This window comes from Desmodus rotundus, chromosome 1 (genome assembly GCF_022682495.2).
Source record: "Desmodus rotundus isolate HL8 chromosome 1, HLdesRot8A.1, whole genome shotgun sequence".
Classification (NCBI taxonomy): Eukaryota; Metazoa; Chordata; class Mammalia; order Chiroptera; family Phyllostomidae; genus Desmodus; species Desmodus rotundus.
In genome coordinates this window covers 99,470,800-99,498,704 of record NC_071387.1, presented here as the reverse complement: position 1 = coordinate 99,498,704, position 27,905 = coordinate 99,470,800, and the positions used below count along the sequence as shown (strand labels likewise).

Below are 27,905 nucleotides of genomic sequence, written 5' to 3'. Positions count from 1 at the left end.
GAAGCCAAAGACTCATGGGAAATCAGAGACTGGCTGAAAGTTACTGGCTGAGTGGCTCGGATATGCCAGGGATAGAGGAGGGGCCACAGCATCTTTGCCAAAGAAGGTGGTACCCAACATGCTGCCGTGACCAGAAACATTTTAGGTCTAGGACAGAGAGGACACAGTGGAGAAAGTAGAGATTCAAGGGAGGTGGGGCCCTAGAGCCCCCCTCAACAGACCATTCAAAGCAGGAGCTGGGAGAGGTTTACAAGGAAGTCCTCAAACTGTGGAAAGGGTGGTTTGGACAACCAGGACGCCTGTTCCATTCAGAGCCCCTTAGGTACTCTTGCTTGTTTGACAAGAGCAGAAGTCACCCAACACAGGCCAGATGTGCAGAACTGCCAGTGAATGCCCATCACCCCCACTCCGCTGCTACCTGCCCACTCAGCTGTGACATGTTAGGTGACGGGTAAGATGATGGCTTATGGTCATCTCATATGATCTCATTTAACCTTCAGAGTGGCCCTGTGGGTGTGTGACACACACACAAGTGGCATCTGCAGAGGCAAGGCTGTGCCCTTTTGTCTGTGGTCACACAAGGAGGCAAGGTAGGGATGCAAGATGCTGGGTGCAGGTGCCTCAGGAAGGCCAGAGTGCTCTCTACATCTAAAGAGAATCTAATCACTAGGAATGGATCAGAACATTACAAAAGGGAGGGGTCTGGACCCTTCAAAGTACCAGTGTTACCGAAGACCAAAACATGGGGGCTGTTCTAGGTCAAAAGACTTAAGAGACATGACAGCTCCAAGCAGAGCAATGTCCTCAACAGGAACCTAGCTGGTGTGCTGCGATGTGCTAGAAAATCGGAACATGGGCAGGGCATTAAGTAAACTGTGGTGGCTGTATGATACATGTGAAAAGTTGGGTGTGATAAGAGTGTCGTGGGTGTGTAGGAGAATGTGACGGAGGCCGAGGGATTCAGTGGTATGCTAGGATATCTGCAACTTAGCCAAAGGGCTGAGCAGGAAAAAAAGCAAGTATGTGGAGAGGGAGAGAGTACACCCACAAACATGAAAAACATTACGGACTGGGAAATCTAAGTGCAGGTATATGGTGGCCACTCCATTCTTCTTCAGTGTTTCTGTACCCCAGAATGTTTAAGCTGAAAGGAGGAGGGAAAACAGAAGAGCCACCGGGATGGAAGACCCAACAATGCCAGGAGAGCAGGCCCTGCCAGGAGGAGCCATGAGTGCCTTGTGGCAGGCCGGGAAACTTCTGAAGCTGCCAGCATGGCTGGGACAGCACCAGCAGCTCATACTCACAGCCCCCGATCTTCTTGCGTAGCTCCCCGTAGCAGATCAGACCATACAGCTCCTGGGATGACTTCTTCAGCCCCCGAGAGAACACTGAAAGACAGGAAATGAGAAGGCTTCAGAAGGGGGAAAACAGTGCTGGCCCAGGGTTGGCCAGCTCGTGTGTACCAGAACAGCGCTGGGGCAACACTCAACACTGCTGATTTCTCAGTTTTGCTTATTGCACCTTGGAACCATAGAATGCTAACACCAGGGGAGACTGGGCAAGCAGTATAACAGAACACAGACCTGTTTTTGTAATTTTAAAAAGATGTTAAAACAAGAAAAAATGGGGGGAAGGGGTTAAAAAATTGTTCCTAACAGGCAGGTCAGTGTCCCCTGAGAGGAGAAAATGGGATATCCAGCATAGCTGGCTCCAAGGAGGTGGAAGAACTGGGATATGACCATCACCAAATTTGTCATGCACCTCTCCACGCGTGCAGAATCTGCCTGAGCTCCATGTGAGGCAGGAAGCCCTGGAACTGTGGAAGCTGACCTGTCATTGCCTCCTCTGACCGGTGATCAACACGCCCTGGGCCTGGGGCCAGACCAGAGAAGAACTGTGGCTCAAATGCTCAAGGCTGCTAACCTATTGTCACTTCTTCCCTAGTAACAGGACCAGTTATATTCGGGAAGCAAGACGTATGGTTAAGGCAGCACATGTCCCAGCCTGCCCTGCGGCTACACGGGGCCACAACACTAAGTCCTGGCCTTTGGAGTAAGAAGAAGTATCATGGGAGACTTCAGAAACCTCCTTAAAAGACCGATTTGGGCAGAATTATGCTCATTTTTCCTTCAGAACTTCTGCCTAGGGCTATCTTGGTCACAGCTAAGCACTAAGGATGGCAGAGCAGAGAGATGGGATGACCTGTGTCCTCGATGCCTGCCCTGGATCACCTACTGCAGGCGTCTCTAACATGAAAGAATCAATTCTTACATTCTTAAGACGCTGTTATTTTGAGGTTTTATAATCTATAAAGCCAAATCTAATTGTGATTTGGAAGCCCAGCCACAGCACAGTCTAGGCACCTTTTAGGTCATCTCACAGAGCAGCCACCAATGCCATCTGCCCTTCACCCTCACAACTGTTCCTCCCCAGAGGCCCCTTATCAAAGTCCTAACATTCAGGCTGTGTGACTGTAACCAAATAAAAGGAGAAGAAAAAAAAATATTAGCAAATGGAGACCATGGCTTTAAATAAATAATATAAAACAAAGTTCCTGAACCTTGGACAGGCTCTGAGGAGCCTAGGACTCTGCCAACATTATACACCAACCGTTCCAGAATGTTCACCTGCAAGAAAGACCCGCAGATCTAACCGGACACTCAGGGGGGACCACAACTCAGGACACTTTAAGACCCACCATTCAATGCATAAACAAACGTGGTCTCTCCTGGCAATGGAATATTATTTGGCCATAAGAGGGAATGAAGTTCTAACACAGCTACAACCTAAATTAACCTGAACAACATCATGCTAAGTAAAAGAAGATAGACGCCAAAGGCTAACGTGATTAGATTTCCATGAAATGTCCAGCATAGCAAACCCAGAGACAGAAAGCAGACTATGATTGCCAAGGGCTGGGAGAGGCCAAGAAATGGCTAGACAGTGCAAACTCTCATGCAACTGCCAGTATAGCACAAAGAGGCAGGTAGTCCCTCAGACTTAAAGTCGTCAACTAGCTGCCACCAGCTTGGAGATATTACCAGCACCAACTAGAGAACCTCAGGTGGAACCAGCAGCTCAATAGAAAGCAGTACTCCTCAGGGGGTCACACCAGGACACCACCAGGAAAAAGATGTAGAATAATGAGATGCCAAGAAGGAAGGACATAAGGGGGAGAGGGGGAGGGAAATAGAGGCCACGCCGCAGAGAAGGGATAAAGGACACAAACTGGGTCCATCCCACTGAGCCTGCCATGGAACCAAGGTGCAGTGCGGGAGCTGAACTTGAGGGCAGCAGATTTGTACTCTTCATCCCTGAGTTCGAAAAAGGGCCGAGAGGAATGACACCTCCAGGGAAGAGGTGAGGAGCTTAGGAGACTGTCCAGGAGGGAGAGGTGACACATTCTTAGAAAAGAAACATTCCTGCCCTGGCCGGTGTGGCTCAGTGGACTGAGTATAGGACGGCGAAGCAAAGGGTCGCCGGTTCAATTCCCAGTCAGGGCACACGCCTCGGTTGCGAGCCAGGTCCCCAGTAGGGAGCGTGCAAGAGGCAACCACACATTGATGCTTCTCTCTTTCTCCCTTCCCCCTCTCCAAAAATAAATAAAATCTTCAAAAAAAAAAAAGAAAGAAAAAGAAAAGAAACATTCCTTTAAGTCACCTCTGAAATCTGCAGAGTAAGAAGCCTGGGTGTGACGGGCCCTGCGACGTACCAGACCTCTGAAGCAACAAATGAGACCACGTCTGCACTGGGCACCTGAGCACCCCCTGCGACACTGCCCACTCTGCCGGTAGTATGGTCATGCCGAAAGGACAGAACGTGCTAGTTAATGGCTCCTGGAATCCTGTCACCCTTCCCTCCATACCTTATCACCAACAGCTTCCCAATCCTCACACATTGGTGACTGCCTTTCTCTTTGGAAGAAAGCTTTTCCAGAAGATTCGAAGTGGATGAAGGGCCTGCTCTGTCACAGACTGACTTTCATGAAGTCACCAAAGAATATAACATGTAATAAAAAATGAAAAAATGTAAAAGACAACACAGCCCTGGCTGGGTAGCTCAGTTGGTTAGAGTGTCATCCCGAATCGCCAGGGTTGTGGGTTCGCTCCCCACTCACAGCACATACAAGAAGAAACCAATGAATGCATAAATCAGTGGGACAACAGATTGATGTCTCTGTCTCTCTTTCTCTCTAAAAACCAATAAAAAATTTTAAAAAGACAATACAGAAAGAGCCAAACAGCTAAAACTCATTCCTGTACACCACCTAGAAAGGTAGGGAGGGTGTCTGTGAAGATGACAGATTATCAGCAACAGCAGTGGGCTCAGTAGGATATTTCAAATAAGCTAGTGATGTGAGAAACAGTTGCAGGTATGGCCGAGCACAGCGGCACACACACGGACGCTGTGTCACAACCAAGAAGAAAATGTTGCTGTCTTGTCACATGCCAAAGCCGGCTGAAAATCTTACGTGAACGGTCACGTGGACATTGAAAGTAAACGAAACAGTACTAGCCAAAGACCTGCCCAGTCAGACCCAGGGACTGCCCCCAAACCGTGGACACCATCAGCCCATTTCCGTGGGTCTCTGGAAAGTGGTAATCTCACATAAACAGATATTCTGGTAAAAGGTCTTCAACATAATGTTCTGTCTGTGTTGTTTTTATCCCATAAAGACAACAGGCTGGCCAGAAGGTCCCCTGCAACTAGAGGGCCCGGGGCTGGGACAGTGAGCCCTCCTCCAAGGCAGTCTCCTGGTCACATACAGAAAACACTGAGACGTGTCCTCAGCAAGGATTGGGAAGAGGATACCCCATGAGGCTGCCAATGGAAGGCTTTGAAGCCAGAAAGATACCTTAAAATGACTAGTGATAAACAAGAGCATTACTGGCCAGAGACAACCTGGTGGTGCCATAAATACTAGCTCAGCAGGAAAAAGGCACTTCATATTGGGTCTTGCCATGAAAACAGGTCTTGCTCTGAGCAGAATACACTCGACTGCCAGGTGTTCCTTCCTGCATTTTTCAAGGACAGAACCAGATGGGAAATACGGCAAGCAGCAGACAGACCCAGGCTACAGAGCTGGGCATTTATCGCCCCAGGAGAAAATCAGACAATACTCATGACAAGACGCTCATAATGAGAAAAACTGACTTTCAAAAAGTAACTAAAATACATGATATGTAACAAAAAGAAAAAGGTAAAAGACAACAAAGAAAGCACCAAAGAGCTAAAACTCATTCCCATGTGCCACACAGACCTAGTTATCCCAATCATGTGAAGTTAGCTGAAGGAAGTACTCCTGGCCCTGGCCGGGTGGCTCAGTTGGTTAGAGCATCGTGCCGTACACCAAAAAGGCTACAGGTTCGATCCCCAGTCAGGGTACATAAGGAAAGCAAACGATCAATCTTTCTCTCACATGGATATTTCTCTCTCTCTCTCTCTCAAGTCAATAAACATATCCTTGGGTGATGATTTTTTTAAAAAATACTTCTGTAGGAATGAAGTATAAATAAAGATGTTCACACTAGAAGGGTCCCTGGCTGGTGTGGCTCAGTTGGTTGGAGCATCATCCCCCACCCAAAAGGTTGCTGGTTCGATTCCCGGTCCGGGCACATAGGATCCCTGGTCTGAGCACATATGGGAAGCAACCAATTAAGGTTTTCTCTCTCATGTTGATGTTTCTCTCTCTCCTTTCCTGTCTCTCTCAAAGCAATGAAAACGTGTCATTGGGTGAAGAGGAAAAAACCCCCCTCTAGAAGTGGAATGCAAGTCCAAAAGGAAAGGTCCAAGTTATTCATTTATAAACGTCAACTCAAAGAATTAACATTTAATGTAAAACACATGTGGAAATTCTATAGCGAAATGAAGAGGTGGTCCGAAAATACTACATTTACAGAAGATAAAGATGAGGACACGCTAGTTGTCTTGGAGCTCAGCTCCTCAGCCTGCTGCCTGAGTGGCTTGGGCCAGAGCCTCCACGGCTAAGCCAGGGTTTTCTCATCTGCAGAAGGGCAACAGCACCTCCAGAGAAGAGTACATGACGTGCTCAACAACTCACAATCAGGTGACAGTGGGGGCAGAAGAGGATTCAGGGAAGCATTTTTGGGAGTTGAAAGACATGAAAGCTCACATTCCAAGACATGAAAGCTCAGTCTTGGAGTGTGAACAGGGTCAGGGAGGCTGATGTAGGGGTGGCAGGGGTCAAGGCATAAAAGCAAGAGCAGTTTAGAGTGGAGAGAGGGCCACCACGAAGGACTGATGGCACAGGTTCAAAGGGGGAGTGACCTGACCTCAGCTATCACAGTTATTCTGGACCAGAAGTGGTATTATTTGAAGAGGAGCACCAGAAATAAGTGAAGTCAGTATAAGCAAATGTCTGGAATGACTGACCAATAACCGAAGTTGTGTAAGGAAGAGTAAGACTGAAGAAGATGAAACTGAATACTGAGAGGGAGGAATAACGTGGAGACCCAATTTTCCTCACACGTGGAGACGGGAGGAGGCAATGCCTGCTGAGGAGAGAAATATGAATGAGAAAGAGTGCTCTGAGCCAGAAGTCAGAACTGTACCTGGCAATGACCAAGACATGTGAATTAAAGACGTAAATCTTGATTCAGAGACAGACGGCAAGAGACTTGGGAAAGGGAGCCCTCCATCCCTGGATGACAAGCAATAAATAGGCTTTGCCAATCTTAAACCCAACGAGCCCCCACTGGGGAGAGAAGAACTGGAGGCGTCCAACTGTGGCCTCTCCTCACTGACTGGTGTCCTTCCTCACAGTGGGGGACATGGGCCCACAGCAAGCCAGGGACCCGGACACCACAGGCACTCAGAGCCATCAGAAACAGGCACAGCTTCCTTGTAATTCGGCCTGACCAATCATAACTAAATTACTAAACGTGTGTACCATCAGCCCAAGTGCTGCAAGGCAAGAACATCCTCGGCCACGTGTCTGGGCAAGAACAACGCCAGAGAGTGTGTTCTGTGACTTTTCAAGAACGTTGCTCCTGACCAGAGCCCACCCCCACCTCCCAGCGTCCCCAGAGACTGAGCGTCACATGCTCACCATTGTCGAAGTCGATGTACTTGGTGATCTTGTGCCACGTGCGGTAGTAGAAATGCCGCACCTGCTCCTTGTTCTTCACCATGCTGGCAGGCTTGCCCTTCTTCTTATACTTGAGGGCTATGTTGTTCTGGATCGCTTCAAAGTCTTTCCCATGCTGGAAAATAAGTCCATGATAAAAGCACAGAGTTTAAAACAACACAGCCTTCTGTATAATGCAGATGCTTCCAGAGAAAGGGGACCAAGGTGGTCAAGCAAGTGTCCTTCACAGCTCCTATTTGTGCATCAACTTCACCCTTTCTTCCCTAGAACCTCAGGTTTTCATCAGGTAACGGCTAAAGCAGCAAAGGAAACTCAGGGGCGGAACTCTCGCAGCAGTGGATATCAAGAGGCAAGGGCCCTGGAACAGGAGAAACAAAGCTTATCACTCAAATGCCTTAATCTCTGAAATTCTTCAGAGACCCTGGAATGAGACAGCTCCATGAAGGTAGTCATCAGAAGACAGAACATGATGACCAGGAGCTCAGGGGGTTATGTCATCTAGCATCTTAAAAAGATATTGACTATTGAGAAATACCCTTATTGCTTCCATCATTTAGATTTTCAGAAGAGAATTTATGTCCCAGAGAACAGAGTCACCATCTTTGCTGTTTCTGGTACTGCCAAGAGAACCTACAGTCGATACTCTCATCAGAACCAAGCCAGTAAGAAGTACTGGGAAGGGCCTAGAGGTTCTCGGTACTCCAGCATCAACAAACACCCTTAGCTTCTTAATCCTATCTTCCAAAGGGAACCACAGCTCCTTGAAGAGATGGATGCTGCCAGGTTTGGGGCAAGGAAAGACAGCTGACCGCAGCTATCACATTATTCTGGATCAGGAGTGATATTATTTGAAGAGAAGCATCAAAAATAAGTGAAGTCAGTATAAGCAAATGCCTGGCATGACTGACATTTCGCATGTCTGACATGTCTGGAATGACTGACACCACTAGATACTCCAGGTGAGTCAGGAAAATCTTGTGATGCCAGAAAGTGAGGACGTGCTTGAAGTATAAAGAAATGTGTTGAAAGCACACAGAAGCCAACTTGAAGAGGCTACCAGTGGCCAAATCTACAACAATTTGAGCAACAAAATCAATAGTAACAAAGAATGTCAACTGTAAGTGAAAAATAAAAGGAAAAAATAACAATGGTAAGAATGGATTATGACATTTAGAGTAATCTAAATATCCCTGAGTCCATACAAATATAAATAAATAGCTGAAAAAACACATAAATGGAGAAGTGCGCCCTTTTCCTTGCACTGGGTTTCTGATTGATAAATGTAGGAATGATGGAGTCAGAAGATCATCACTGGGCAAACATCACAGTAATGGTTGTTTCCAGGAAAAGCTGCAATGGTGGCTAAAATTAGCCAGAGAAAGGACAATGAGAAACAGGGTGTTTACACAGCCTCAAAGTAAAAAAATGACTTGACAGCGGAAAACCTGGGAGACGCAACCAGAATGCGGTGATGACATTCACACCACCAGGTGAGGCAGATGGCACCCCCCGCTCTGGAGAGAATGCTTCAAGGACAGCACAGCGCTCCTGTGGTGCGCTGGACAAAAATGCAGAACGAGCGATAAAATCATGGAGGAAGCCTCAGTAAGCCTACACTAAGGGGCGTTCCACAAACCGACAGTCTAGGAGTCTTCCAAAGTGTCAGTGTCATCATGAGGGGAAAGAGAGGGAGACAGAGCACCCGTCCCAGGCTGGAGGACTTGGCAGTCAGGACAACTAAATGTAATGTGGGACCGGGGCCAAAGAACACCTGTGGCAACAGCAGCTCCACGTGAGTGAGGCCCGCAGGTTGGTGAGTGGACGGTGCCCACGCCTCGTCACTCGTGGGTCATACTGCAGTTATGTGAACGCTGGGGAAGCAGGGTGAAGGGCATAGAAATTCTTTGTGCTCTTTTTTTTGCAACTTTTTCTAAGTCTGAAATAGTTTCAAAACGAAGTTAAAAAATAAAAAAGCCTAAAAGAAGTAAAGCTTGTTCATTCTTTTTAAAAAAAACATAATGGCAGGTAAAACGTAAAAAGGCAAAGCTATGTCTGAAATGCCTTCCTCCAGGTTCCAGGTCGGGCGCGGCCTCCCCTATGAAACTTCTCTCACCTCCCGATTGGAACTGTGACGGAAACAATGCAACAGCCTCTCAGTCTCATGACTTCATTTTGCAGCTGGAGTCAACACACCCAGAGACTTCAACTGACTTGCCACGTAGGAACTAGATTCTGGGTTTTGTGACCCCATGTTCTAAAACTATACTGCCTTCTGAATTCTTGCAGCATTTGTCAGTGCCTGCTTTCTAACGGTCCGGCTTGTTATGTCGTTGCATTTACCAAATCGCATCCTCAGTCTCCGTAAGGGGGAACTTCTTTCCATTTCCAGCATGATAATAGTGTTCTATACTTAGATGAGGCTTTCAGCAACTATCACCCCAGTAAACAATAAACACAGGATGCTGGCCTTATGACTGAGAGTAAGGTAGAAATCAAGAATTTTATGGCAGACACAAATACGGACAGACGGATATAAGAAGGGAAAATGAAAACCTGACAATAGGCTTTATGAAGACCTGCTGTTGAAATGGAGTAAGAGGATGTCAGGAATGATGTGGGTCTAGGCATTCATTCTGGTGCACCCCCTTTCTCTGTCATGGGGTCATAACCCATGATCTTGGCCACAGGGAGAAATCTGGGGGGGGTGGCGGCGGACGGGCATGGCCAATTTGGGTCCTTCTCAGACTGTGCTAACTAGAACAGGGGTGGGACTCTTGCCTCTGGAGTGTCTGAAACTGAAGAGAATAAGCACAGAAATGTCACTCCCAATGCAAGAGGATGACAGAGAGAGGACAGATGACATCGCCAGTTTGAGCTAGCCCCTCCCTGTCCTGCCCAGTCATGAGATTCACTCAATCCCCTTGTCTCTTTAGGCTGCTCTAACCTGGGTCTCTGTCACATGAATTACGTGCATCAAAAAGGCAGGGACAACCTGCACCAACACTGCAGAAACTTTTCTCACTGAGGCCTTTACCCCCACGCTCCAGAGTTCAAGTTATCCACGGTCATATATGCCCCAGCTGATCAGCTATACATCAAGACCCCATCAGAGTCCCTCCAGGTTTTGGTCAGACACACAAAGTGACAACACATAAAGCCAACGCTCATATTCTCTCTCTCTCCCTCTCCAACACACACACAAATACCCATACACGCACTCTCACACTATCTGGGATACACAGTACCAATAGTGGAAAGCATTAAGTGATCAGAACAGCCACTTATTATTATTAATCAAGGGAATTAGGTGACCTCAAAAGGAACACCTAGTAGAAAAATTGGAACAAGAAGCCTAGCCCAAAGAGAAGAAACTGAACTAATCCACCTGAAGAAAGGTAAGGGGAGGTCATTCAGGGGAATTCTTCCCCTCCTAGTTTTAATTGACAACCACATCTCTCGTTGCTTTCTTCAGCCAGACATAATTGTCTCAGTTTAGCATCAGCAATGGTTGCTATTCTAAGAACATTCCAGGAATCACAAGTCTTCTACTCCTGTCAGAAAGCTTAAAGAAGGCAATTTACAAAAACAGCCTCTGTACTGTAAAGTTGTCAAAGGGGAAAAAAAGAACGCATTTGAATTTATTTGAATGACTCTGCACCTACTGGAACAAGCCTCGATCGCACACTTCCTTCTCTCCTTGGACAACTGAGTCAGACGTCACTGACACACCGGCCTCCTCCACCCCAGATGGGCAGACTGAACCATCAGCTCCAGGAAGGGAGAAGACCACCCACGGGAATGTTCCAGGTTCTAGTTCTCTTGCCTCCACTTAGGAGTCTCTTTTTCTGGTCTATGAGCACTTCACGGTTTCAATTCCAAAGCTTCCTTTCTTCATTAAGTCTGTTTCACAGGTGTGGCCAGACTTCTATCACTCCAATTCTTTCACTATTAGAAGAATAAGGCTCACTGACTGAACAACCTACTTTAGATACGATAGCCTAAAGATGTATCCTAAAATGCAGTATGTGCACAAAGACATTTCTAACAGAATCTGGAAGGAACAGCAACAATCAACAACACAATGGTTAACTGGAACAAGGTTTAGCCAGAAAGTTCACACTTAGATGTTATGGGCCACTCAGTATCTGCCGTAACTGCTCAGCTCTGCCACTGCAATCAAAATTGGCCAGAGACAATATATAAATGAATACGCATGGCTGTGTTCCAACAAAACTTTATTTACAAAAATAGGCAGAGAATACGTACATCATGGATTTGCCTACCCCTGGAGAATATTTATAGGCATGAAAAAAATACCGAACAAAAGAATTATATGTCAAAAGTGCATGTGACAATAAAAACAGCACACTCAGTATAATTATCAAGATTTGAATAAAACAAAAACAAAACATGAAAGTGAGAAAAGGCTGGCTGGGAACATGGCCATTTCTTTTGAGTTGTGGGATCAGGGAGCAGCTTTTCTCTATTTTTTAGGACTTTCTAGTTTGTCCCAAGTCAGCTGTAATGTCAGAGTGAGCTGGCTTGCTCTAATGTGGCAAGTGTCCCCATGCCCCTCCCCCTCAGGAGACACCCCCTCCTAATGGGTCCATTGAGCTGCAAGGCCTAGAGAGAAGGGTACCACTCTTCAGCCAAGAATATGTTTGACCTGGTTGGGTAGCTCAATTGGTTAGAGCATTGTCTTGATACACCAAGGTTGTGGGTTTGATCCCTGGTCAGGGCACATACAAGAATCATCCAAAGAATGCATGAAGAAGTGGAACAACAAATCAATGTTTCTCTCTCTCCCTGCCTCTCTCATAAAATCAATTTAAAAAAAAAAAGAGAGAAGAGCCCTGGCTGGTGTAGCTCAGTAGACTGAGCGCAGGCCTGCAAACCAAAAGGTCACCGGTTCGATTCCCAGTCAGGGCACATGCCTGGGTTGTGGGCCAGGTCCCCAGTGGGGGATGCATGAGAGGCAACCACACACTGATGTTTCTCTCCCTCTCTTTCTCCTTCCCTTCCTCTCTCTCTAAAAATAAATAAATAAAATTAAAAAAAATAAAAAGAAAGGAAGGAAAATATGCTTGAGAGACAACGGGTAGAATTTGAAAAGCGAAACACATAAAGACGCTTCCAAACAGTCACCTTTCTAGTAACAGCTTTTATTTATTTGTTTACTTATTTATATTAATCTTTACCCAAGGAATGCTTATGGATTTTGAGAGAGAGAGAGAGAGAGAGAGAAACATCAACCAGTTGCCTCCCGTACATGCCTTAACCAGGGATAGAACCCACAACCTAGGTATGTGCCCTGATGCACAATTGAACCCTCAAGCTTTTGGTGTACAGGATGATGCTCCCACCAACTGAGCCACCTGGCTGGGGCAGTAACAGCTTTTAAGTCACAACGAGGTGATAAAAAAAAAATGGTCAGAGGGTGAGGTCTCAGCCCTGGGGACCCACACTTGCCACAGTCATTATTAGGAACCGCCGCTAGAACTGACCTAGTAGATCTAGTAACTGTGCAGTAAAAAAGGCAAGGGGGAATCAGAAGTACAAGTGATAAGAGGCTAAGAGTTTGCATGGCCTCTTCTGGCCCCACAACTCACTCACCTCATACAGTCCCTCAAAAAAAGTGTTCTTGTCCTCAGTGCTCCACGACTCCCACTGCCGACGGACCTTTTTGCCTTCTTCCTTCTCGCCACCAGAAGATCCTAGGTTCCGGGAGGAGGAGCGAGAGGCCCCTGCAGGAGCAGCAGGGGCAACCCCGGACCCATTTCCAGATGATGATCCGCCACCATCAGCTCCTTTGAGAGAAAGAACTATATAGTTATCTGTTCCAGAAAGCTGGAGAGGCTCAGGAAGGCCCCGCTCCACACTTTGACTGCTGAGGCTGTAAGTGGGACAGCCCGTGGGAGCTACTGGGTGCCCAGTGGGGCTGTTCAGTAATGACATCATCCTGCCTGGCCTCGTACGCTTTCAAATGTTTTTACAGTGAAAAAAGGAGAAAGAACATTTATGTGGAACCATTTAAAAAGCACAATGATAATGTCCATGACAGACGTATACAGCTTTTTCCTTTTTTTGGACCAAAACTAAGCATCATATTTCATAATATCTTTTTCAAAAGGCGGTTTGGCTGAAATAATTCTTACCTTTTCAAATAAAACTGAAATTTCAAACTCAAGAAAACATTTAAATGGGTATAAAAAACAGTGCCTTCCTTTAGATAAAATACTTTAGAATATGAATCATTTGATGCCTAAGAATCTGTAAAAAGTCTTAAAACTCCTCTTTTTCAGGTTTCAGCTCAGAGGAGGCCTAGGTGCACCTTTCTTTGGCTGTCCAGAACCTGGCTTCATCCAACGCCAAACATCTCCACCATGCTGCCAAAGTCCGACCCCAACAAGATCGAAGTCGTACCGCTGAGGTGCACAGGTGGGGAAGTCGGTGCCACGTCTGGTGGTCCCTGAGTCTGTCTCCGAAAATGGTTGTGATGATGTCAAAGAAATAGGTGATTGGAAGGGTCTGAGAGGTACGGTGAAACTGACCATTTGGAACGAACAGGCCCAGACTGAGGTAATATCTTCTGCCTCTGCCCTGATCATCAAAACCCTCAAAGAACCGCCACGAGACAGAAAGCAGGAGAAAACAAAAGAAAATAAACACACACGTTAACACGGTGGAAATACCGCCTTCGATGAGACTGTCAACATTGCCCAACAGACACAGCACAGATCTTTGGCTAGAGAACGCTCTGGACCATGAAAGAGATCTTGGGGACTGCCCAGTGTTGATGGACACATTCTCAAGACATCACAGATGATATCGACAGTGGTGCAGTGGAGTGCCTGGGTAGTTATGGGGGGAGGGAGGGGAAATACAAGGTCGGGCACAAATAATGCCCCCTTTTTATTACAAAATCATAAGTATGTAATTCTGTAATATAATAATATCATACTCAAGCACACCATGACATTTTAGGTGAAATGTTCAAATTAAAACTGTAAATTATTACACCCATATTATTACCCTACCGACCACACCCAAGCAGGTGTTATTTCTGCCAGACCCTGTATTTCAGTTAAAGATGATTTGACACCCCCCCCCAAAGTCTTGAAACTCCTTCTTCTTTATCAATTTCCATCAGCAAAATCTGGTATTCAGAGAGTAACCCTACAACCTCGCAAATGCTTTTAAAGCACCAGTTCCTAATCTCAAGATGAGACCTTAACAACCATGCTGATGGGGAAAGCACTGTCAAGTGCAACACAGGCCCCCAAGCCAGGCTGTAAACCAGGAACTCTGCACTCGTAGACAATTAAGGCAATAAACAAGAGTTAAAGGTCACAGATAAAAAATGTTTATGACCCACCCAAATGCTCCCACCCATCTAGTGCCTGCCTCTTAGAGGGAGTGAGGACTCCCAGGGTATCCCTGTAATAACCAGCATTCTCTTTCTACAGAACTGCAGGGCCATCAAATGCGGAGAAAACTTCAAACTCTGAATAAGGGTAAAAATAAGATCATAAAAATGAAAATACTTTACAAAGCAAAAGCCATACAAATGAGGATTATTGTTCAGATGTTTTTCCAATATGATAATGAAGAGCTTTCCATTGAGACTCACTCCTTGGTTAAGCTGGTGGGCCCTCCCCGGGCAGCTTTGTGCAGACCCGGGCCACATTTCCCTCACTCCCTTGATAGGGGTCTACCTCGAAAGGATAAATGAAAAAACAAGCCATTTCACAAAAAATCATCAAAAATAAAAGAAACGAGGCCCTGGCTGGGTGGCTCAGCTGGTTAGAGTATCCTGATATGCCAAGGTTGCAGGTTCGATCCCCAGTCAGGGCACATGAGAATCAACCAATGAATGCATAAGTGGAACAACAAATCAATGTTTCTCTCTCACTAAAATCAGAAAGAAAGAAAAAATTAAAACCTGTTGATCCATGTAAGCTTTCAAAGACTATTCCTGGAAAAAACACAAGACACTGGTGCCAAGGCTGCCTGGGAACAGTGGGAAAGTCACTTTCTACTGTTACACTTTTCAAAGCATGTACCATGAATCTGTTATTATGTCAAAAAAGGGAGCATTTGAAAACAGTTAATCCCATCAGTTTTCAGAAAGCAGTGTTGTTTTTTTTTTTTTATACATGCTGAATTATTCAACCATATGGAATAGTTTGATTCTTTTGTACGAAAAGGTGTATCAGTTTCATGATGGGCTGACTTCCCAAAGCAGTGATTTTCAACCCTTGTCATCTCATGGCACACATAAACTAATTTCTACAATTCTGCGGCACACACAAAAATACATTCTTTGCCAATTTGACAAAAGAAAAATAGGTTCAATTTTGGTTCATTCACAAAGGACAGCTATTGTTGAGTAGGCTGTTGTCATTTTTTAATTTAATAATCTAAGGGAAAAGAAGTCAGTGCCCCTGACTAAATAGTCAGGTATCGCATGTTTTAAAAATTCTTGCAACACACTGGTTGAGAAAATTACTGCCCTAAAGTAACACGAGTAAGTATCAGAAATCGCTGGCTTATCAGAGCTATACGGTCCAATCTGACAACCACTAACCACATAAGGCTATTTACTTACTTATTTATCCTCATCTAAGAACTTGCCCACTGATCTTAGACAGAGGAGAAGGGAAGGAACAAGAGGGGGGAGAAAAACATCAGTCGGCTGCCTTTCCTATACACCCCTACTGGGGACCGAACCCTTAACCCAGGCATGTTCCCTGACAGGGAATCGAACCCATGACCTTTTAGTTCACAGGATAACACTCCAACCAACTGAGCCACACCAGCCAGGGCCACATGAGGACATTTAAATTTAAAGATTAATTAAAATTAAATAAAACAAAATCTCAAGTTCCTCGGTCACACTAGCCACATGTCCAGTCATCAGTATTCACATGTGGCTAGTGGCTGCTGTGCTGGACAGAATGGTACATTTCTTTCATTGCAAAAAGTGCCACAGTCAGGGTTATATTTGAATGTTTGGCATTCACTGTCCCAAACACAGTTAGAGAAAAGAAGATAATCAAACTAAAGCATTCTACATCCCAGCCTTCTTTCCAGCTGCCCCTTCCCATCCCACATGTACTTGTAACACAAACTTAATCCCAGTAACCTCCATGCTACAGGGTAAGCTAAGAAAGTACTAGACACACAACCTGACTTTGTCCATTCCTTGCCAAACCAAACCTGAAACATGACCTAATTAATGAACCTGGCACTTCACGTGATGTTTTCAACAGGTATGGCAACTTTAGAACACATTTCCTGGGAAAATTGGTTTAATTCCACTTCCAGTAGGTCTGAGATGCATTCAAAACACCACTCTTAAACACAAAAAGTTCCGGCTGACTTGAAGCCCACAATCCCTCACATTTAGTCATCTCAGGAAGGGATGCCTGTCCACCTCTGCACCACCCACAAGAAAGAATTTCAGAGTCATTTTTCACTTGTAATGAAATACTCACTAAACTCTTTCTCTAAAAGATTTTACTTATTTTTAGAGAGAGGGGAACAGAGGGAGAGAGGGAGAGAAACATCCACTGGGCCTCTTGCACGCCCCCAACAGGGGACCTGGCCCAAAACCCAGGAATGTGCCCTGACCAGGAATCAAACCAGCAACCTTTAGGTTTGCGGGACAACGCTCAATCCACTGAGCTACATCAGGCAGGGCAAAACACTCATTAAAACTCTTTCTGAAATATCAGCAATTCGCTAACCAGCTCTATAGACATAGCTCAGGTTTACATCTGCCCGCCCATGCTGCCAGTAGATGTACTTGCAAGTAACAGATACGCATTTTTGAAAATTCTAAAACTATTTTGCTAGCTTTTGTGAGATTTCATCGGGTCACAGTACTGGTGACCCAAGAAAAGGAATGAATGGTGAAGGAAAACAGAATGGAAGCACTTCAGAGCTAGAAGGGACCTCAGGGGTAGAGAGCAGGATAAACCAAAACTGTGGAGGCAAAAGAAGGTACGACAGTCAGAGCAGCTCTGCTGAGATGCGTGAGGCAGCAAACCTCAGAGCAGCCCCAGGCGTCAGAGCAGCCGGCCTCTCTCACAGGCCAGAGGTCACAGGCAGGGATGTTCAGCCCTTCCTTCTGATGGTTCCAAACGACACATCCTCAGTAGAAGAAAATAAAGCAACGTGAACATTCAAAAAAGAAAGCAAACCACCGCCAAGTAACTCTTTTAAACATTCGGTACCCATCATTTGAGACCTTGCAATGCCCTGTAAAAGTAAAGTAGAATCACAAAGCTTCCAGGCAGAAAGAGAACCGTGGCATCTGGTTCATTCCCAACACTTCAGAGGAGAAAGAGGCTTCATCACCTGACCTCAGGATTAGTCTGGGACTCCAGCTCAAGCATTAAAATCAGGAAGTTGGATCAGAGATGCTGGTAGAACATGATGGTGCCCACCCAGGAGAGGCTACCATTGGGACAGAAAAATTCAGATGAAAATGGTGATGACTGAAGGTAGGAGAGGGAAGCAAGCGAGAAGAACAGAGGTAGAGAGGCACGAAGTGGAAAGAGAAGACAATCTGAACAAGATAGGGTGGGTGTGAGGGCTTTCTCCAGCGATGGGAGTGAGTGAGAGACCCAGCAAAAAGTAAAGGGTGGAAGTTAACCCTCCATCTGCAGCACCATGTCTGAGGCAACAAAGAGGGTTAGCACGAGTCTACGTGAGAAGCCAGTATCCAAGAAGCCTGAAGGGAAGTGCGATGCAAGAATAGGATGCCCCACAGTGAGCTCTTTGAAAGCAAGAACAGTATCTTACTTTCCCATGCCCAAGGCTGGCACCAGGCCTCACACAGAGCAGATGCTCAACGAGAACTCAGGAACCAATAGAACACAGAGCAGGGGCCTCTTCTGTGCTCGCTGTGCCCCTCACCCGCCACAGTCCCCTGGGACCCAGTGCCTCCAAAACGGAACCCACACTTCCCTCTCAACTCACTTCAGTGCCATAATCCTCCAGCTGCCCGGGTGCCACTTGGCTTCTTCTCTTTCCCATTTCCATTGCCATTTTCCCAGGCCAGCTCTGTGCCACCACTGAGTAACACAATCTTAACGGTCACCCCTCTGGTCTCCCAAATGGCCACTCTAGCTGCAGCTCACTCTCCAGAACTTGCATTGGAGGGATGCAGCCATGTGTCCTGTCTACCTTCCCTGGCTGGCTGTCCGCTTCAGCCCCAGATAAGCCAGACTGTGCTTCCCCCATCACACACTTCAGGATGGGCCTGGAATGCCATGACCCATGCTCCCCACACTGCCTGAAGAGGAGACAATTGTCCCCATCTTTCATGGAATAAGCTGAGGCGCTGGTGGAGCTGCTTCCCCAGCAGCCTGGAGGAGAGAGAACTTGGATTTCCACAGCACCAGTCCCGAACGTTCAAGCACTGCTCCTTTTTGTCCTTACAGTGTGTAGCTGTTATCCACATTTCAGAAATGGGGAACTGAAGCACAAAAGCTCCAAGGTCACCGGGCAGCAGGAAGCAAGCCTCTCGTTCCAAACCTGAGCATTTCCCTCCGGGGCACACAACAGCAGGGTGGCTGCTGCCAGTGTCACAGCCACTTCAATATTTTTATCGCAAACAGAGCTACAGGAATCAGAGGGTTTTAAGGTAGAGAAAACTTGACCTCAACACCCAACCCTCAGGCTATGACAGATAAGGAGGCCGAGAGGTTCCATGACTCACCAAAGGCACACAGCAAGTAAATGGCAGGAGGCAGGACAGTGGGGGACATTTACCTCTAAAAACAAAACTATGTGACTTAACTCAGGTAAGACACAAGATGTGATGACAACCAGTCACGTCATACAGTAACTTGTCCTGAGCTTTCCTTTGTAATTTGGTGAACTTCCTTCCAAGGGTTAGGAACATTATTAAATCCTGATAGGAACAGACCCACCAAATGCAAGGTATTCCATAATGTCCTGGAACGAGAAGACACATGAGCCATTCTCAGCGAGAAGACGGTTCAAGTTCAGCTAATGAAAGCGTGTCTCTAAGCATGCCCACCTCCCACCTTGCCAGAGGAACACTTCCTTATCACCTGCCAACTGCTCTGTCCCCACACATCCACCTCAGGTCACAAAACACCGTGGTTAAGACAGGAGGCAAAATCGCCAAGATCTCCCACAGTTGCTTCTGTGCCTCTCATAATACATGCCATTCGTGTCAGAGGCTGGAACAGCCACCTTTGCTTTCAGCACCCAGATGTGATTGAGGCCCTCTCTACTCGGCCACACAGAGAAAAATGTGCCAGTCAATCTCCACTAAGAGTGTCACCTAAACAGGTGAATGTCAATGCTGTCCTATGGGCTGCTCCTATTGTCACTCATACCATGCTGTCCCACCTGTCTTCGGAAAGCTACTCCACATGCAAGTGTTCAAGAAGAAGGACCCCTCCCAAATGCTTGCCACACAGTCTCTGAGAGCCAGTGCAGATGCTCCAGCCAGGAGGTCAGAGCCCCTCTCCAGGGTCCCCAGCCTCCATGGCATCCTCTCCTTTGACCTGAAGATAACCTGGAACCTGGTGGTCACAGAATGTGGTCCAGTCACCTCTGCATCTTGGGTGTCTCCACAGCATTTCCAGTCCTTGCCACCTTCCAAAGTTCAGCATCCTCAACACTATAACCAGGGCTGGCCTCTATCCAAGACTGTCCCCTCTCTTCCCACAAACAGTTGAGAAAAATACAACGGAAACCCCACTGTTTCTATTAGAACATATGCCCTCTTCTTCAAATACTGTAAGAAGTTCCAATGGTCTTCTGCAGGTAATTCTTGATATCCCACCGAATTACAAATACTTGGGAATATTTTCTGTCTCTCTTTTTTGTGGCATTTCTCACGGTTCTCCAGTGCTAAGAACACTGCAGTTACTTAACATGATAAGATGCTTCTAGGCACCACCATCTTCTATGCACACAGCTCATTTTTACATTTGTGACTCTACTATCTGAAATCATTCCTGTTATCTTTGCACTTTCATATAATCTAAAAAAGACACGACTGTACCACATAAAATGAAAACTCTACAAGTATATTTGGTTAGCAAAAGATAATTCCAAAGACAGCCAGACACCACAGAAATGACATTAGTTTGACATTAGAAGTCAATATGGTTTTGGTTTGACATAAAAAGTCAAGAGAAAATTTAGCTCAGACTTCAAACCAATATTCAAGTTTTACTTCATCTACTCATTTATACTATCTATCCGTATCTTTCACATGAAGGAAACAATCTCTATAACTTATTAATTTACCAACAACCTCTGGTTCAGACTTTTCCTGTGTTCTGCACAGCTCTGTCGTGACCCATCTTTGAAGTGGCCTGGACCACACACAGATCTTCTGACCTACTGTGCACAGGGGGTGTATGTCACACAACACGACCATGTGTAAGGGTTCCTGTGTCTTCCACTGTATGCAGCCATCACATGGGGTGTGCCACTGTGCATTGGACAGAGTCAGAGGAATGCCTCCCCTTCCTCCTCTTCCCAGCGAGGTCTGATGCCTTTCAACAAAGCCTGACATTCCAGCCAAGGTGGCCATGATGGCTCCATGCAGTCATCACTGCACTTGACTTTATTAAATGTCATTTACTGAACTGAACTAGGAAGAACCACAGTGCTCTGGTGACCATCTGATGTGTCCTCCTCTCCCAGAAGAGCATGGAGGGGGGACTTTGCAGTACCCACAGCGGTACTCTATCCAGCCGCCGGCCGGCCCCAGTGCCTTGATGAAAGGACAATGAGTGAAGGCAGTACAGACGAGAGGAGGAGCGGCACCAGGCACATCAGGCAGTTCCGCACCTGGAGGGAGGAGTATGCACCCTGGCCGACCCTGCCCAGTACTCTCTGAGAGGCAAGGCTCATAAGCAGAGCCCACCAGATACAGAACTATTCGGATTTCAGGCAATCTACCTTCCACAACACTCTCCTGAGAAGACACACAGGACCCAAATCCATTCTGCACAATGGACTTATTCATCCCTGAGTGTTAAGGTGAACACAACTTTAAGCCACTATCTCACCAGTCCCATTTTGCAAGTAAGGAACCTAAGGTTCAGGCACGTTGAGCAACTTTTCCTTTACCTCAGAGCTGAACCAGCCGTTCGGCAGCTCCGGGGAGAGGAGCTGACTCTCCTGACTGCTGGTTCAGACCTCTTTCTCATGTGATTTCAGTCTCTCTAAAGTTGACCAAATAAGGGTGAGATACTTCATAAGACAGCTTTTAAAAACACCTAGAAGCTGCAGGCAGCCCAAGATTATGCAAAATGTAAGTTCTGTACAGGGATTTACTGATTCTTAAGAGGAAGCATAGTAAAGTCAGCCAACAAGGCCCAATTGTGGAGACGGTGCATTTTGTGACTAACTCCCATGACGAGTGCAAGGCCAGTCCAGGGGAAGAAGGGGAAAAGGCACATGACAATGAAAACAAGGGTCTGGCTCTATACCACCTCAGGCACCGCCTCAGCCCCACTGTCCCGACAAGGTAGCAGTTTGGCGGCATGCCTGCGACCCCTACTCCTTACGTCCTCCCCACAGGGACTCCCCCTTGCCTGTCCACCAGCTCAGATTCAGCCTATAGCCCCAGACCCCAAAGCCAGGCACATTTCACCCAGAAAAGCACTGGAAGTCCATCAAGCACAGCCTTTAGGGCCTTAATACAATATTTACCGTGCTGAGCCAGGCATTGATACTATCCTCATTTACAGACAAAGAAATCAAGATGCACTAGTTCACCCACAACTTAACTCACAAGGAGGGAAGGGTATCCGGGGCTCTGTGTCCTGGCCCATGTCCTCACAGATCTGTGAATTCTGGGTTTCGGTCTCAAAGGAGTCCTCCAGTCATTCTGGGCAGCACGCAGGGCTGCAGGAACATTTGTTTTGGCATCAAGCAGATCCACTTGTTTCTCATCTGCCGCTTACCTTCTGTTTAGATTAAGTATACTATTTAAACAACAAACTTTAGTTTCCGCACCTATTTAATGGTAAAGTAGCCTTGGCTGGTGTGGCTCAGTGGATTGAGCACCAGCCTGTGAATCAAACAGTCACTGGTTCGATTCTCAGTCAGGGCACGTGCCTGGGTTGCGGGCTAGGTCCCCAGTAAGGGGCACTTGAGAGGCAACCACACATTGATGTTTCTTTCCCTCTCTAAAAATAAATAAATGAAATCTTAAAAAAAAAAAAAAAAAGTTTAATGGTAAAATAACAGAGATGCATGATGCCTGGCACATAGGTGCTAAATCTTAGCTACTTTCCCCATATCAATTCAAAATGAATTCAAATTATACTAGAAAGTTATTTCTTATTTAAGTTGACAAGAGCCTGTTGTTACAGAGAAAGAAGACAGTTGTGGACAGGACAAAAGAAGGAGGACTTCCTTTTCTCCACTCTTCTCCAAACTCACTGCAAGGTTCTCACAACCCTTAAGACTAAAACTGGCAAGAGCAGTAAGTAATCAAAGGGACCTCCAATGACTGGCCTGTGATTATTCCTTAAGCTTAACAAAAATTGTATTTTTCTGAAGAGAAAAACTAAAAATGCCAATACAGAAGTCCTCACTTAACGTCATGGATAGTTCTGCAACTTCAAGTAAAACGACATATAATGAAACCAGTTTTACCGCAGGCTGATTGACACAAACAAGAGTGAAGTTCCAAGGGCATCTCATCGCCATGATAACAAGAATGGAATTTGAGGACTTGCTAGAGTGTTCATTCCCTTACCGATCCACGCTCACCACCCCAACTGGAAATGTCCATGGTGTGTAAGACAAATGCTACACTAAGGACGCTTTTCAAAGGTTAGGAGCATGCTGTCACGTGGCCTTCTTTTCTGACTGTTAATGGAGATGCCAAGGGAACAGAGGTTGCTCTGAGGCATAAGTAGGGGGACATTCTGGGGTCCTGGGTGTGGAGAAGTGCATCCCAAGGATCCTGGTAGCCCAAGCTCAGAGCACAGTCAAGAGGAGCTAAAGGCCCGATGCTGGCTGAGAAATTCTGTGAAGAGAAACAGACATACTTCCTACTCCTCTCCCAGAAGCCACCATTTCAGTTTAGCTTTATTATTTACTCAAAGAAATGCTTTCTTGCTAAGAAACCGCTTAAGTCACAAGAAGCACAAATTCTACCAAATTTCCACTTTACTAACGGAAAGGCAATTGCTGCTCCAAGCCACACATTGGGGACAGGAACTAAAAACAGAAGCACCAAGGACCTGAATGGTAGCTAGTCCGGGAAACCTTTTCATTCTGAGCAAGTCCTACTCAATTATGCAAATGAAAGCAAACTTCTCCTAATTACCTGACTGTCAGAAATGTAACTGACCATCAAGTGTTAGCACCTCATGCACAGGTAGCCATTTATAGGTGAGAGTGCTTTCACACCGGCACCTCATTGCATCCTAGCTGCCATAGTTCAGAGAGTGGAGCAGGCACTGCTGTTCCTCATTTCACAGGTGAGGACACCTCTGATGGAAAAGCATATTTAAGAGGGCAAGTGAGTAGACCAAGGTCAGAGGGCTAGGGTGACAAGGCTGTATACGCTGAACTCCAGATTCTGGGCTTCTGAAGCTACAAACAAACTCTCAAGGGCACCCCAGGAGCTTACAGTTGATAACTTAAGACACACCTGTAATCAGAAATGAAAAACTATTTTTTACAAAACAAAGCCAGGAAAACAAATCAATATTTTCCTAATCAATTGGCAACTATTACATCCAAAATAAATTTATGAGGCAAGCTTTAGTTTCTGAAACATAGTGAACTATCTTATACTTACATCTTAAGCACTAACATCAACATTCTTTACCAAAAAATGAGTAAGACCATGATTTCAGAAGCCAGTCCTCAGGTGAGAATGAGATAGAAAAAGCAAGTTTAATAATATACATTTAACAGAGATCTGCAAAATGGGTTCTCTGTTAGAAAATATCTAAATCATTTCCTTTTTAAAACTATCAGGACCATCTAATAAATTTAAAGGACCATTTCTCGAGGAGCTAAGTTCAAGTTTTTTCATGCAAAACTCACTGGAAATTTACATTATATCTGCTATCTACCAAAGCGCTACAAACTTGACCTGAAACAAAAAAGATGTTAAGAGCAATTCACTTGCACAATTAAGGAAAAGCAAAATGCTGAAATAAAAACAGATTAAAAGCAGAAAACAATGAAGAACTAGCACATCAGGAACAAAACTGACGTGGTTTCTTACTATTCCGGTAGGGACCCCAGAAAAGCTGTAATATTCTCAGGCACCTCAAACACTGTAGGCTGTTGTTCTTTTAAATCAGGCCGCATGTTTTCACTACCTGCTACCCTAGGAGAGATACTTTCCACAGCACAGAAACCTTGTCCTGAAGCCTTTAGTAACTTTTGAGCCTAGAATACTTGAAGTAGAAGGTGAAGAGGCCAAGTCAGACCCTGAGATATTTTTGGCTTATCAATCTTTCCCCAAATGAGCTAATGTTTAGAGACTTCCCCCAAATGAGTTTCTAAAGCCCATTCCTTTGTTGTATTTCCACCATCTGACATCCGGCAAAGATACCACAGGTATTTTCTCTCTCCATTTCTAAACTATTGTCAGCTGTGTGAAATAGCCTAAGTCATCAATGATCCTTTGAGGAGTTAAAAAACCAGCCTTCAGGAATCTATTGTACTTGCTCAAAGAAAGGATACTGACTGCCTCTTATAGCTCAGTTTAAATATAGGAAAAAGCAGCCTATTTGGAGAAGAACAAGAGCACGTCCCTTCCAAGAGTGCCACCCCAAATGTGGGACAATTGCGGGAGTGGGATCAGGAGCTGCAGTGGAGGCCCTAAGGTGAATACAGGGCACACCCTGGGAAGGGGCTGGGGCCCCCATACCTTTTCCGCGAGGCCCAGAGCTGCTGGCGCTGCTGCTGCCCCCGGCGCCTGACGAGTCCTTCCTGAGCCTCTTGCTCTGTGGCCTTACGCTGGACCGTAGAAAGTGGTGCTGGTCCTGGGGGCAGGAGGGCGGTGGAGACGGGGCTTGTGGGCCGCCCTCCGGGGCCGGGGGTCCGCCGCCTCGGGGGGTCTTGCTGTCCCTCTTTGTGCCACCGCTGTCTTCGGCCGCGTCCCCACCGCCGGCCCCCTCTCCCTCCAGTGCGTCCTCATCGGCTGCCCTCTTGCCCAGCCTCTTGAGCCCTTCCTCCCCGCCGCCGCCGTCTCCCAACTTCACTGTCATCCTGCGGGAAAGGAGAGGGGCCTTGGTGAGGCCGGCACAGCCTGGAGCCGCCGCGAAGTTTAGCCGCCCGCCTCCCTCTCAACATGGCCGCCGTTGTTTGTTCCAGGTCCTCCCACGGCCCGCCCGCTGCCAGCCGGCCGAGTCAACCGCCCCGGACCCCGAACCCTAGCCCAGACCCCCCACCCAGACCCGGGGGCCTAGGACACGGAGGCGCCAGGGGAGGCGGGCGGCAGCTCGATGGCCGCGCCCAGAAGGCCATGCCCGCAAGGAGCCCCAACCCGTCGGGGTCGAAAGAGATCCGGGGCCCAAAGGGATCCGGGGCCCGGGATTCGAGGTTCACTTCTTGGGTGCCAGCGTCGCAGCCCGAAGCCACTTACCCAACGGGGCCGCGGCTCACCGCCTGCGAGGCGAGCAGTCTGCACGCCGGCCTCGCTCTCTGGGCTGCCTGGGCCAGCCGGGCCTCGGCGCCCTCGCCCCCCGACTCCACCCCTTCTCGACCTCGAAAAGGCGCGTGGCACCTGGCCAGCGCACCTGCCCGGCACGCCGGCCCCCAAAGTTGGCTCCGGAGCGGTGAGGGGCCCGGATCCACCCTTGCAGGGAAGAGGCGCGGGCTCACCTGCGTGCACAGAGAACTCCATAGTGGCCCGCGGCTGCCCGTCCGCCTGATTATTTTTAAACAGACATAAAGAAAAATAAGCTCAGGGTTTCTGGGAATCTTGCTTCCCAGGGTGGGAGATGTGTGCTACAGTGGGGATTAACGAATTTAAAATGCTTTTTTGTAACAAAAAAGCTTGTTGCTCGAACAGGTTGGATCCACCCATGAAAGGGATAGCACAGTTATGTCCAGGTCCAAGTGCAAGAATGGGTGGAACAGAATTATGTTAAAACTCTTGGTATCCATTAATAAAATTCTTGCATTAACTTTGTTCCCCACAGCTGTGTGAAATGTCGACAACAAAATATGACTCTGAAAATGCAGCCCAAGAAGCAGACCCACTCAACAATAAACAGAGATAGTCAGGCACCTATCCACATTAGAAGCCCAGAAACAGTAATGTGTACATGTGATGTAGCAAGAAAAAGAAATGTTAGATTCCTCAACAGGTGTTGATGCTATGCCCAAAGCTTGTGTTTGACAAGCTCAACGCAACTGAGGACAGGAACATTACCATTCCATTAAAAAGAAAAGGAGCGCAAGGCATCAAAGCTAATAAAATAGAGTAACAAGGGCAAGCAAAGAGCTCTCGTAGAAAGGCTTGCAAATGAGTAAAAATCATATTCATACCTACTACTGCTCTGATGTATTGTCACACAAAAAAGCAATCTCTAAACAGTTTTCATCTCCTGTATATGTCATTTAAACTCACTGTAGTTAAAACAAAACAAAACAAAACAAAACACCGCCAAGGAACAGAACCACACAGGACAAATACCCAAACTTACAGCATACCCAAATCTCACTATTCATGTCTCAACCTATCCATTTCGACTTAAGAAAGCTGAAAGTATACCAAAGAACCTTTTTTCTGGTATATAACGTGGAGAACCCCACTTCCCAGGAGCCTATCATCCCAGAGCTACCCACAGTTAAGCCAGGGCTCAGGCAAAGCATACATCAACCACAACAGAATAATCTGCCCCTTTGTCAGGTTGAATGTTAGACACTAAATGGAACACAGAAAGACACGGCTTTTCAGAATTAAAAGGACATCGACACATTTCAGAGTTTTCCTCTAAGACTGAGGGGAAACAGGAGAATGGAATCCTTTTACTAAAACTTCCAACATTACTTCTAGAACGTGCGCAGAGGTGAAACCACCTCAACCCCAATCTCTGCTCGACGCCGTTTGTCACGTTTCGGTTAGGAAAAAGCAAAACTCTCCCTTTTGGGGCCGATTTCTGGCTGCACACAAAGCGCGCTGCCAACACAACACTTCTCGGTCCCCAAGCCGCTCCGACAAAGCACCGCGCGCGTCACCACCGCTGCAAGCACGCAGGCCGCTCGCCCGCAGCTCCGATCCAGCGGGGAGCTCGGCCTTGCCACAGCAGCCGGTCGAGGTGGCCTACCCCTTTCGAACTCCAGCCTCTGGTTACCTTTTTCATCAATGGCTCCCAGCACCCTGGCTTCCCCGGCCCCCGGGGGCCTACCCGGCGCCCTCAGATCCGGCCGGGCGGGGCAGCCCCGGGCCCGGAGCGCCGGCTGCACCGAGTCTGCGACGCTGGTGTGGTGCTCCCACTTCGGAAACAGTCACTGAGTGACGCTCGCCCCGGCACGTCCCGTCCGGAGCCGGGGTGCGGCTGACTGGGCTGCGAGAGCCAGTGCTGCCGCCCCTCAGCCTCCCGGAGACCCGGCCAGCCGCGCTCAGCAGTTCCGGCTACGGCGGCCGGCGGAGACCGCAGGGGAGGAGCGCGGGGCGGGACACGGTAGGCGGGCGCACGGAGCGGGGAGGGACGACGCGCGCGCGGGGGCGAGCACGTCCGAAATTTTCAGCGGGCGCCCCCTTCAAGAGCGCTCCCATTGGCCAGTTGAGGGCGCGCGCGCTTGCACG

At 47.1% G+C, this 27,905-nt stretch overlaps 1 protein-coding gene across 2 annotated transcripts in view; it reads right to left on the bottom strand.

Annotated features, from left to right (window-relative positions):
• Positions 1-27,734, bottom strand: part of CRAMP1 (cramped chromatin regulator homolog 1) — a 64,669-nt gene extending 36,935 nt beyond the window's left edge. Inside the window, exons 1-5 of one of the 2 annotated variants that reach the window (XM_053928131.1) lie at positions 27,451-27,734; positions 25,017-25,357; positions 12,722-12,915; positions 7,070-7,223; positions 1,305-1,388 (exon numbers count right to left, since the gene is read on the bottom strand). In XM_053928131.1, the coding sequence (XP_053784106.1) occupies positions 1,305-1,388; positions 7,070-7,223; positions 12,722-12,915; positions 25,017-25,356 (772 nt within the window). In that variant the 5' untranslated portion in view covers position 25,357; positions 27,451-27,734. Of the gene's footprint in view, positions 1-1,304; positions 1,389-7,069; positions 7,224-12,721; positions 12,916-25,016; positions 25,358-25,733; positions 25,820-27,450 lie in introns of those variants that run through there. The other variant, XM_045189705.2, reaches the window with a different exon arrangement.
• Between the last annotated feature and the right edge of the window lie 171 nt (positions 27,735-27,905).